The sequence below is a fragment of the Octopus bimaculoides genome, chromosome 14 (assembly GCF_046866305.1).
Source record: "Octopus bimaculoides isolate indiv1 chromosome 14, ASM4686630v1, whole genome shotgun sequence".
Taxonomy (NCBI): domain Eukaryota; kingdom Metazoa; phylum Mollusca; class Cephalopoda; order Octopoda; family Octopodidae; genus Octopus; species Octopus bimaculoides.
The window spans coordinates 57,721,432-57,733,931 of NC_142941.1; the positions used below are offsets into that span (position 1 = coordinate 57,721,432).

General features: G+C 41.5%; 1 protein-coding gene across 1 annotated transcript in view; it reads right to left on the minus strand.

The window, feature by feature from the left end:
- Nucleotides 1–12,500, minus strand: part of LOC106869115 (max dimerization protein 1-like) — a 161,968-nt gene that overhangs the window by 587 nt on the left and 148,881 nt on the right. Inside the window, exons 5-6 of the mRNA XM_089363043.1 lie at nt 2,252–2,426; nt 1–1,263 (exon numbers count right to left, since the gene is read on the minus strand). The exon at nt 1–1,263 is cut by the window's left edge and continues 587 nt beyond it. Coding sequence (XP_089219169.1) covers nt 1,121–1,263; nt 2,252–2,426 — 318 coding nt within the window. The 3' untranslated portion in view covers nt 1–1,120. The remainder of the gene's footprint in view (nt 1,264–2,251; nt 2,427–12,500) is intronic.

Below are 12,500 nucleotides of genomic sequence, written 5' to 3' on the forward strand. Positions count from 1 at the left end.
ATTTTCTCCTCCTCCTCCTCCTCTTCATCATCATCATCATCATCATATCCTTCATCATGTTGTTCATATAGAGCATGTTTGTAAAGTTTGTTACACACTTGTTGTTGTTGGTGTTGTTGTTGTTGTTGTTGTCGTCGTTACTGTTGCTGATGTTGGCGCAGTTGATGTCATTACCATTGTCACTGCATCTGCTCTTCTCGCTCAGCATCGCTTCCTTATTCTTCACTGCCGCACCCTCTGCAGACCCCTTCGCCACTGCCGCCGTCGTCCCGTAGCTCGCAGCTTTGCGCTTTGTAGCCGTGCACATGCACACAACACTCACATTTTCATTATTATTATCATCATCATCACCATCATCATTGTTATTATTATTGTTGTTGTTCTTGTTGGAATAGCCGTAGGTGATGGTGATGAAGATGACGACGGTGATTGTGCTGCTGTTGTTGCTGTGGTTACCGATGCAGCAGCAGTGGTGGTGGTCGCAGTCGGAACTACAGCCGTGTTGGTTGCGCTCGGTGTTATGGATGTGACTGTTTTTGGTGTTGATGCTGTTGTTGCTAGGGTGAGTGTTGCTATGGTAAAAGAAATAGTCGACGTTGTTGTTGTGATTGTTGCAGTTATTGTTGTCGATGTTGTTGCTAGGGTGAGTGTTGTTGTTGCTAGGGTGAGTGTTGCTGCTGTTGTAGTAAGGGCAACATTTACCAACGCTGTGATTGTTATTGTTGGTGTTGTTGCTGCTTCTGCTATTCCTCTTGTTGCTATGGCTATGGTCATCCGGTGAAGAAAAGTCTATCGGACAATGACAAAGGCGAGGGTGACGCTTGCATTCGTTTGCATGTTCGCCAATGAAGTCGTTGCCGTTTACAATGACAAATGTGCCGTCAGCTTCCGCCTTGGCCACAAGTCTTTTCTTTCCCATCCCCCACTCCCCGTTCCTTTCCTGCATTTGCATCCACACCCATACCCACACCCACTCCTCCTCCTCCACCTCTTCCTCTTCGACATCATCTCCATCACTGTCATCGCCACCGTTGCCGTCGTCGTCGTTATCGTTGTCATCGCCACCACAGCTGGCTCTGTAGTTGCCGTTGACAACGTGATGTATCTTTCTCGCAGAGAGTCATAGCAATGGGGTGGGGCGGTTGGAGTTGGTGTCCAGCGACAGCTGTCCCGTGCCGGACACAAAGCCGTCACTGTCGATGCTACTTCTGTCCTCGCTGTCATCACTTTGCGTACTGTTATATCCTAAGATGTCCACATCATCTGAAAAACATAAACATAAAATATAATTAGCTACAACAATAACAGCAACAACAAAGAATGGTAAAGATGTCTGAAAAATTTTGTCGTAAAAGTTTCTATGGTTAAGAAAGAGCTTGCTTCAGAACCATGTATTTTGTAGACATACCGCCTGACTGGCCTTCGTGCCGGTGGCACGTAAAAGCACCCAATACACTCTCGGAGTGGTTGGCGTAGAAACTCTGCCAAATCAGATTGGAGCCTGGCGTAGCCATCTGGTTCATCAGTCGTCAGTCAAATCATCCAACCCATGCTAGCATGGAAAGCGGACGTTAAATGACGATGACGATGATGATGATGATGATGATACACAGGCTCAATCTGATTTGGCAAAGTTTCTACAGCTGGATGCCCTTCCTAACGTCAAACACTCTGAGAGTGTAGTGGGTGTTCTTAGATGCCACTGGCATGAGGGCCAGTCAGGCAGTACTGGCAACGACCACGCTCAAAAGGTATATACATATACATATATATATATAATCATTATCATCATTTAGAGTCCATTGTTCATGCTGGCATGGGTTAGACAATTTGACCAGAGCTGATAAGCTGAGGGGGCTGCACAAAACTACAGAGTGATTTGGGATGGTTCATATTAGTAGTGTAATGTATGAGATTCATAGTGTCATGTAGCTATCACAGTAAGCTCCTCTACTGGACCTAGCTATCAGACCACACAGTAATCCAATATGGAGGAGTATAATACAGTCCTATGCAGCTAAAATCTAGGAAATACTCATGAAATAAACTTGATATATATATATATATATATATATATATATATATATATATATAGATAATAGATAGATAGATAGGTAGATATACATTTCCCCATGTGACAGCCAAGCCCAATTATCTCCATCTGTACACGCACACACACACGCACGCACGCACGTGCACACACACACACACACACCAAAGGAAAGTAGAGTAATACGGAACGGTTGCATACCTGATTCTGAAGCTGAGTTAGTGGAATTAGTTGAAGTGCTACATTCACTGATGCTCCGTTCTGGTCGGTACCAATTTATTTCTGATAATTCATCTATCTTCCTTTGTAAATGTCCATTGTCTTTCGTTAATTTGTCTAGCAGTTGAGTATTTCGCCTTTCCTTTTCTTCAAGTGCCTACAGGAGTAAATAATAATAACAATAATAATGATGATAATAATAATAATAATAATAATAATAATAATAATAACAATAATGATGATGATAATAATAATAATAATAATAATAATAATAGGCACAAGGCTTGAAATTTAGGGGGAGGGGACTAGTCGATTACATTGACCCCAGTGTGTAACTGGTACTTAGTTTATTGACCTCAAAAGGTAAGGTCAACCTCGGCAGAATTTGAACTCAGAACGTAGAGATGGGTGAAATATTGCCAAGCATAATAATCCTTTCTACTAAAAGAACAACACCTGGAATTTTGAGGGAAGCGACTAGTTGATTACAATGGCCTCAGTGCATAACTGGTACCCAATTTATCAATCCCAGAGAGATGAAAGGCAAAGTCGACCTTGGCAGAATTTGAACTCAGAACATAAAGATGGTCAAAATATTGCTATGCATTTTTCCCGGCATGCTAACGGTTCTGCCAGTCTTAATAATGATAATAATGATAATAATTTCTATGATAAGCACACGACCTGAAATTCTGGGGGACGAGAGGCAAAGTCGACCTCAGCGGAATTTGAACTCGGAATGTAAAGATGGATGAAATATTGCTAAGCAATTTGCCTGGTATGCTAACGATTCTGCCAGCTCATCACCTTCAGAATAATAATAATAATAATAATAATAATAATAATAATAATAATAATAATAATAATAATAATAATATTTGCAAGATCTGCACAGGTGCATCTAGAGGAGACGTTGGTGTGTACAGGGCCGTTAACCCTATGCAGAAACAGGCAGTTACAGAAGGAGTAATGACAATTCAGAACCAACAAGGCAAGGGAGGGGGGAAAAAAACAGTCCAAAGTCGAGAAGAGTGGAGACAAATAACTGATGGCCTTTGCCTTATAAGGAGTGAAGGGTTTATGTAGGTAAGTAAATAAAAGTTAGATGGAAAGTACAAGGGAGCTGAAAGATCCTTTGGTTAAGCATAAGAAGAAATAAAATGCTAGCTAACATCTATGTGTTTGCGTTGAGAAAGATGGTGCGATAAAAACCAACAACATGGAAGACAACTGGGAGATGCTATTAACCAACGTGCTGTAAACCACAAACCAGATCTGCGGATGAGACCAAGTTTCAGCTGGATAGAAGGTGACATGGGGGTGAAAATGGTACAGGACACAAAGCCATAAAGATTTAACAGGCAGAGGTTGTGGTCACAGGATTTTTTTTATAGGCGTTGGCATAGCTGTGTGGTAAGATGCTTGCTTCCCAACCACATGGACTCGGTTCAGTCCCACTGTATGATACTTTGGTCTGGTATCTTCTACATTAGCCTCGGATCGACCAAAGTTTGGTGAGTGGATTTGGTATATTGAAAACTGAAAGAAGCCCATTGTATGAAGGCGTGTATGTGTGTTTATTTGTTCCTTATTACCACTTGCGTCTCTATAACTTAGTGGTTTGGCAAAAGAGACCAACAGAACAAGTACTAGGCTTAAAAGGAAAATAAGTACGGATTGGAAGGGGGGCGGTCAGGGGTCGATTCATTCAGTAAAGAAATTTCTCAAGGGAATGCCCCAGCATGGCCACAATCTAACAACTGCAGCAAGTGAAACATGATAGACAGGTGTGGAAAAATAATCAAAGAGGCGGCTGGGATAAGGAAGGGTATCAAGACACTACAAGAGAAGCTTAGACATCCAGGCATAATTAGCAAGGTGAGAAGTGAAAGGTAAAAAGAGACAAGGTGTTCCAGATTGCAACAGCAGAGTGTTTTTTGGTATTAAAAAAAATTCAGGATATCTTTCTGTGAGAAGAGTGTATGTAATGACACCGGTGCACATGCCCTCGCTGTTGCTGTGAAGCAAAAAGGCATAGAAAAATGTACTACTATGAGAGAGATTGCTGAGCGAAGAGAATTTGATTCCATTGGCTGGGAAGTGTTCAAGTACCTGGAAATTTTCCAAGCGAAAGAAAACGTTTCCAATGGCAACAGCAGTTAGATAATACTTTAGGCCTCCTGTTGTGAGATGTTACAGATTGCTCTGTATGTGTGCATGCATGTGTGTCAATAGGTGTGTGGGTGTGGGTGTGTTTTAATTTTATTTTACTTGTTTCAGTCATCTGACTGCGGCCATGCTGGAGCACTGCCTTTAAGTCGAACAAATCAACCACAGGACTTATTTTTTTGGAAGTCTAGTACTTATTCTATCAGTCTCTTTTGCCGAACTACTCGTATATACAAAATATGGTCAATTTTTTTCAATTATAAAATTTATACAATACTCACAGGCCTCTTTGCAACATAGGTCACATTTCCACTACGACTTAAAACAGTTAGACCTGAACAGAAAATCATCCAGCAATTGCCATTTGAATGGAAATTTTGTTCCCACTATAAAACAATTATTGCTAGGTTTGTAGCACCCCCTTGAGACCCAACTACACTCTAGCTGAAAAATATAGAATACCTCATAAGTAATATAAACGTCCCAAATTCAGTGGCGGCGTTAATGAAGATGCTACGCGTCAATTTAATGTGTTAAAGTTATCTTTATTAATGTATATCGAATTATACATAGATATATACAAGATCTACACAGATATAAGGGTTAGAACTTGTGATCCGCCTGCGGACCTTTTACTATGGAAATTTTTGCCCATCGTACTAAAAAGTTTCCCCACCCCTGTTTTAGATGAACTTCAGGGTCTCATTATATGCAAACAGGAGGAATCATGTCTGAGTGAGTTACAGGTTCCCTTCCTCCATCCCTATTTCCATCCTTGTCTGTGTCTGTATCACCCTCTTACCCCCAACTACTTTTGGTATTAAATATCAAAATACTCCATACAATACATACGTCTACACATACAGATAAAAATGCATACATACACACACACACTCACGCATATATCTCTCTCTGTACACATACACATACACAACAACGTATTACACTCATGTCTGCAAACATCCCTACACACACACACACAGTCTGATCCTTGCAGTCATTCTCTCTCCCTCCCTCTCTCTCTCTCTCTCTCTCTCACACACACACACACACACACACACATGAGCCTGTTTGCAACCAGAAACCTAACCAACCGGAAACTTCAAAGACCTTACTGGAAGAAGGGAATGAAGAGAAGAAAGCCAAAGAAAGAAATACATACGATGTATGTGTTCGCATATGTCTCTGTGTGTGTGTGTGTATATGTGAGTGTGTGTGTGTGTGTGTGTGTGTGTGTGTGTGTGTGTGTGTGTGTGTGTGTGTATATACATATATAAATACATACACGTATATACGTATATATATAATTAAGATGAATTAGAGAAAAATAGCAATGGAGAAATGAGAGACAAGATTCAAAGACTCGGTGCCTAGCAGAGTAACCAAGGTTTTATTTACAAGACGAGGAAAATAAACATATCAGAGGCAAAAAGAATAATAAAAATATAAAAAAGAAAAATCCAAAAACATTGTTGAGACAGAAAGAAAGAACGTGGAGTGGGGGTGGGAATGAAAGGTGAGGGGGACTTGGAGGTGGCATAGAAGGGCTCGATGCCAAACGTGTAAGCATCCAGTGGAGAGTTTCAAATCTCAAAAGAATGAGTTAGTTACTCGCAGACTTTCTGATCTAACTACCGCTGCTCCTTACTGTTGTTGGGTCTCTAATAACAGAATTCTGTTTATTAAAACTACAAGTAAGGAAACTAAGAAACAGATAAATAGATCATATTTATATCTGAGCGTTCCTGTATGTATCTGTGTGTACATGTATATATATGTATCTATATGTATGTGGATATATATATATGTGTGTGCGTGTATGTGTGTATATATATATATATGTCTGTGTGTGTGTGACTGTACATACATTTGTATATATACAAAGGCGCAGGAGTGGCTGTGTGGTAAGTAGCTAGCTTACCAACCACATGGTTCTGGGTTCATTCCCACTGTGTGGCACCTTGGGCAAATGTCTTCTGCTATAGCCTCGGGCCGACCAAAGCCTTGTGAGTGGAATTGTTAGACGGAAACTGAAAGAAGCCCATCGTATATATGTGTGTGTATATATATATATATATATATATATATATATGTGTGTGTGTGTGTGTGTGTGTGTGTGTGTGTGTATGTATATAAGTATATGTGTGTGTGTATGTTTGTGTGTCTGTGTTTGTCCCCCCTACATCGCTTGACAACAGATGCTGGTGTGTTTACATCCCCCGTAACTTAGCGGTTCGGCAAAACAGACCGATAGAATAAGTACCAGGCTTCCAAAAAGAATAAGTCCTGGGGGTCGATTTGCTCGACTAACGGCGGTGCTCCAGCATGGCCGCAGTCAAATGGCAGAAACAAGTAAAAGAGCCCCAGATGATAGAATTTTATGCTTTTAGCATATTGGACATCTAGAATTTTGGTCCAGGTCATGTTTTCTCTCCTCTTCTCTCTTCCCTTTTGTTTATATTGTATGCTCTTGTTTTTTTTTTTGTTTCTTTCACTCTGATGAAACTCCGTGCCTTAATTCGAATGCCCTATGGCGATGGAGAACTTTATTCTCGTACTTATTTATAGACAGCATTTTGGCAACTGATCGGAAATGGCTGTAAAGATATGTTACGTTACCTGTTTTAGTTATGTCATGCTTTGTATTAAAAAACAATCTATAAATGTGGTCCAGCTGATGTGTTTGTTAATTTGAGGTTTTCTCCATTTCCTGATTATTTATATATTTACGTATATGTAGATATATGTAAATATATATGTATGTATATATATATATGTATGTATGTATATATATATATATATATATATATATATATATATATATATATCATATATATATGTATGTATGTGTGTGTGTTTGTATACACATACACATTTACTCTACTACAAATAATGAGGATATCTTAATTAAACACCTTTCCATAATCTATTTTTGACACATACGTACACACACACACACACACAATTTTTCATTACCTTATTGCTCCACATTCAATTTTTAACGCCTACTCTGCACTTCGCTACCTTTATATTCCAAACGGCACGGTACCGTTATCCCGATCACCACCACCCCTGCAAAACACCCCCACCCCCACCCCCCTGCCGCCAGTGCCAGCATCATCTCTGGCGTATCAGTGACTAAGAAGATGCGTGCAAAATGCAAAGAGAGAGAGAGAGAGAGAGAGAGAGAGAGATATTAATGAAAGGTGGAGGGTGGGTGGGCGAAGAGCAGGGGTGGGGTGGGGGAGAGAGAGGAAGGGAGTTGTATTGAGATGTCACACAATATCAGGTCGGAGGTGGGGGTGTGTTCGTTGTATTATGTTTAATTATGAAGAGAGGGTAATTACACGGAAAGAAATTAGGCTCTCCGACTCCTTCACCTCACACATCAGCATCGCGTCATCATCGTCATCACATCATCACATACACACACACACACACACACATCACTTGGGCACTCGTTCACACATACACACACAGAGTCCTTCTCTTAGTAACCAATTCACCTTTGTCATTCGTTCCCCACCTCAACCACACACTACACAGCGCTATTCACCAATTCCTTTACCACCATCTCCACCACCACCACCACCAGCAAGCACTGCCGCTTAGTAACAGGCACACCCCTCCACCTCTACCCTCCTCTCCTCCCACTACACCCCGTCTCCCCCCACCCACACGTAATCTTTAAGCAAAAGTAACAATTAAAAGTGATGACACCGGGCGGGGAATGGGGGTGAGGGGGGACGACGACGACTTGTCATTGCTATCATAATTTATTCCATCAATCTACACATTCATTCGCACCCACCGGCACCCACTGCACCAGGGATATGCAGTTGCCTCCTCGATCTGTCCCCTCCCCCAGGGTAGCTTGAACAGCAAGAAATAGCAGCCAAGTTACCACGCATCATACACACATATACGCTGCTCTCTTGCAAAAAAAAAAAGAAAAAAAGGAAGGACACATTGGATAGTATGGATATATATATATATATATATATATAAATATATATATATATATATATATATATATATATATATATATTGGATATATATATATATTTAAAGATGGAATAATCATAGACAAAACATCTTCGACCAAAGATCTGCCCTGGGCTAAACAGCAACAGACACACACACATGCACAGTTTAGCAGTAGGCTAACAAAGGAGCCTCCATTTTGGTGCTCAGAGTGCTAGAAATAGCAGGTCAAGTTCTCTCAGATTTACACCTTGCCATATTAAAGATGATTTGGACAATGAAATGTAAGATATATATTACACACACACACACACACACACACACACACACACACACACACACACACCAACATGTTCTGTCAGTTGTCCAGAATGTAGGGCTGGATCATGTAATACGATTCACATGTGAAGGACTTGCCAGTAGAAAAACAGATCAAAAGAGATGGAGAGGACTCCCAAAAATGAATTGGCACCAAATGGTCAACACAGGGACATGCAACATGGTAGACAGAACATGGAATGGTGAGCTGGCAGAAACAGCATGCCGGGTGAAATGCTTAGCGGTATTTCATCTGCCGTTACATTCTGAGTTCAAATTCCGCCGAGGTTGACTTTGCCTTTCATCCTTTTGGGGTCGATAAATTAAGTACCAGCTATGCACTGGGGTTGATCTAATTGACTTAATCCCTTTGTCTGTCCTTGTTTATCCCCCTCTATGTTTAGCCCCTTGTGGGCAATAAAGAAATAAGAACATGGAATGGATATTTTGAGAGAAGCAAGGAACCGCAATCACTGCCTCATACGTCTCAAGACACAGGAGCCTCTAATTTGAAGTAAGTCTTAACAATCTGAGTTCAAGTCGCACTGAGGTCATCTTAGCTTTTCATTCCTCTCAGGGGTCAATAAAATAAAGGAATGGATTTACTCAACTGTTCCCTTCCTCCAAGATTTTAGGCCATCTGCCTCATGTTAGGAACATCTATGCTCTAAGTTCAAATCTGATCCAGGTTAACTTCGCCTTTCAATAACTTAGTAATTGACTAAGCCTTCCTGTCCCCTCCCCTCAAAATTGTTGGCCTTTTGCTTAAATAAGAAACAATTAAGGGTGCGGGGACACATAGTATAATTATTAGGGTTGGACAAAACAAGGCTTTGCTTTTTGTAGTCTTTATCAATAACAACAGTGACTGTGCTTCTCTGTCCCCTCCTTGTCATCATTAGGGGCCCTTTTCTTTTCGCTCTGTCTGCTCCAACACACATACACACACACACACTTTCTTACTCTTCCACTCCCTGTTCCACCCCTTGAGACAGGCAGACAGACAGATACATCAACACTATTACACATATTCTTCCTCCCAAACAACCATCTTCCCTACCACCTTTGCTTGCTCCACCCACCCACCTACCCTGCCATGCCGCTCCCTCTCTAACCCCAAGACAACTTGAAATTTAAACAAAATCATTACCATTTATACAACTTTACTCCAGTCAAGTCAGCCCCTCTCCCTCCCTCCCTTTCTACTTATCAAAGTCTGTCTGCTTCTTTAATATCTGTGTCTGGTTAGACCTGTCTGTCTCTTTCCCATCAATGCCTATGTCTGTGTGTGTCTGTTTCTCCAGCTACAGAGATTACTTCACGCTAGGTCCAATACAGTCAGCAAAGGTGCCCTTAGCCTCTCATCCCCCCCCCCTGCCATTCTCTGCCTTGTCAGCTTGTTGTCTTAGGCGTCTTCAGCCAATTCTGTCTTCCTGCCAATCTCTCTGCATGTTTGTGTTTGAGTCTGCAAGAAGACATCTCAGAGCTGAAGAACAGTCAGTCTGCTAATGAGAACAAAGGTCTTCTTACATAGTGAGCCGACAGCTTCTTCCAGTTTCCCTTCTACCAAACTGACTCACGGGGGGGGGGGGGCCTTGGTTAGCCCCAAAATATAGTAGAAGAACCCGGAACCATGTGGTTGGGGAGCAAACATTTTACCACACAGCCACACCTGCACCTACGCACATAAATATACCATCATCATCATTTAACATCTGTTGTCCGTGCTGGCATGGGTCAGACGATTTGACCAAGGCAGGCAAGCTGCACACACTTGTATATGTACACACACACACATACAAGTGTATACACATACATGTATACATACATACACATATGCATTCACATACTAAATAGACCAACATGTCAAATCAAAACCTCAGTTCATCTACACACACACACTATTTAACTGCTGTATATCAACACACACACACACACACACACACATACACACGCACATATAATAAAGTAACACACATACCTTAAAACAAAATCTCAGTCCACACATACACACACTTATCATTTAACTACTTATTTAACCAGCACACATGCATATATCTCAGCATAAACACACACACACACACACACACACACACGAGAACATGTAAACATATACACACATAGACACATGAGTGTGAAAACACATGAAAACACACACACACACACACATACACAAACAGAGAGATAACCCAATATTTAATTAACTTCGTGGCAGATACACACACACACACACACACACACACACACGTGTACATACACAAATTTATGCACGTACACACACACACACAGACACACACAAACTTAACCACACACACACATACCTTATGCAATTTAATCACATATCTGATCCATTCTCGCTATTAATTATCTCCTCCATCCCCTCTCCTCCTCCCCAAACGAAAACCTCATGATACCACCACCACCACCACTACCATCACCACTACTAACAACTGTTACCATTTCCAACACTACTAAACTACCACCACCACCACCACCACCACCACCACCACCACCATCATCATCATCATCGTTGTAGTCGTCGTCAGTGCTGCAGTTGACAACAACAACTACCTTGGCAAGATGCTGGTTTGACAATGAAGACAAAACAACAGCTTGCTCTCTTGACAAGTGTGGTGAGTGGCATGGCTGGAGAGGGGGAGGTGAATGGAGTGGCGTGTGTCTTTTAGATGGCACTTGTGATATGACAGTGTAGATAGAAGAGGTGGGCGGTGGGACAGAAGGCCCAGGGGGTGGGTGGGGTGGCGGTGGAGAGAAACAAGGACATGGAAAGATAAAGAGAGAACGAGATAGAGAACGAGAGAGAGAGAGAGAGACAGACAGACAGACAGACAGACAGACAGAGGAGAAGGAGTTAAAAAGAGAAATTGGAGGCGGTGGAGGGGGGGGAGAGAAGAGAGGAGTAAGGTAACAAATTTCAGTGTTGTGGGGATAAAGAAGAAGAGATGAAAATGGAGGAGGCTGGGGGGGGGGGGGGGCAGCAGAGAGAGTGTTAGTGTTGAGTGACGGAGATTGTGTGGAGAGAGAGAGAAACAGTTACAATCCAAAATAGTGAATGATGTAATAATACAGATCACACATACACACAGACAGACAGACAGACAGAGAAAAAAAAATCATGCTTGCATATACTTCCGTGTAGCAAGCTAATAATTTTCAGCTAAATCCTAAAAAAAAAAGGGGAAAGGAGTAGGAGGGGGAAGACAACTTCCCTCCCAACCCATAATTTTAATTAAAATTCATTATTAAATATGAAAAACCAGTGGAAAGTATGTCTGAACTATAGCTGTGTTACGACAACTCTGGACACGTTTTGGTCTTATTAAACCTTATCAGCAAAGCATGTTCTATCTGCATCCGGTTGTGGGGGGGGGGGGCCCGGATTTTGGAGTTCCAGGGATCTGAAACCACCTCTTCTTAGTAACTACTACTACAACAACCACCACAATTACTACTACTACTGATACAACTGGTAGCAGCAGCAGCAGCCTGGTCCATTTTTGCCTGACAGTGTTGAAATAACATATGTAACATATTTGCATTGTAACATTTTCAATAAAATAAAAACACTGAAGTCCGCCCCCCCCCCACGTCATCACTGCCACCACCGCTATCACCACTACTGTCTTGTATATCAGTCTGTCTGTTTGTCTTCTCTCTTTCTTTCTACTCTACTACTACTACTACTACTACTACTACTACTCATCCTCACCATCAACACCAGCCTTACACTTTAACAACT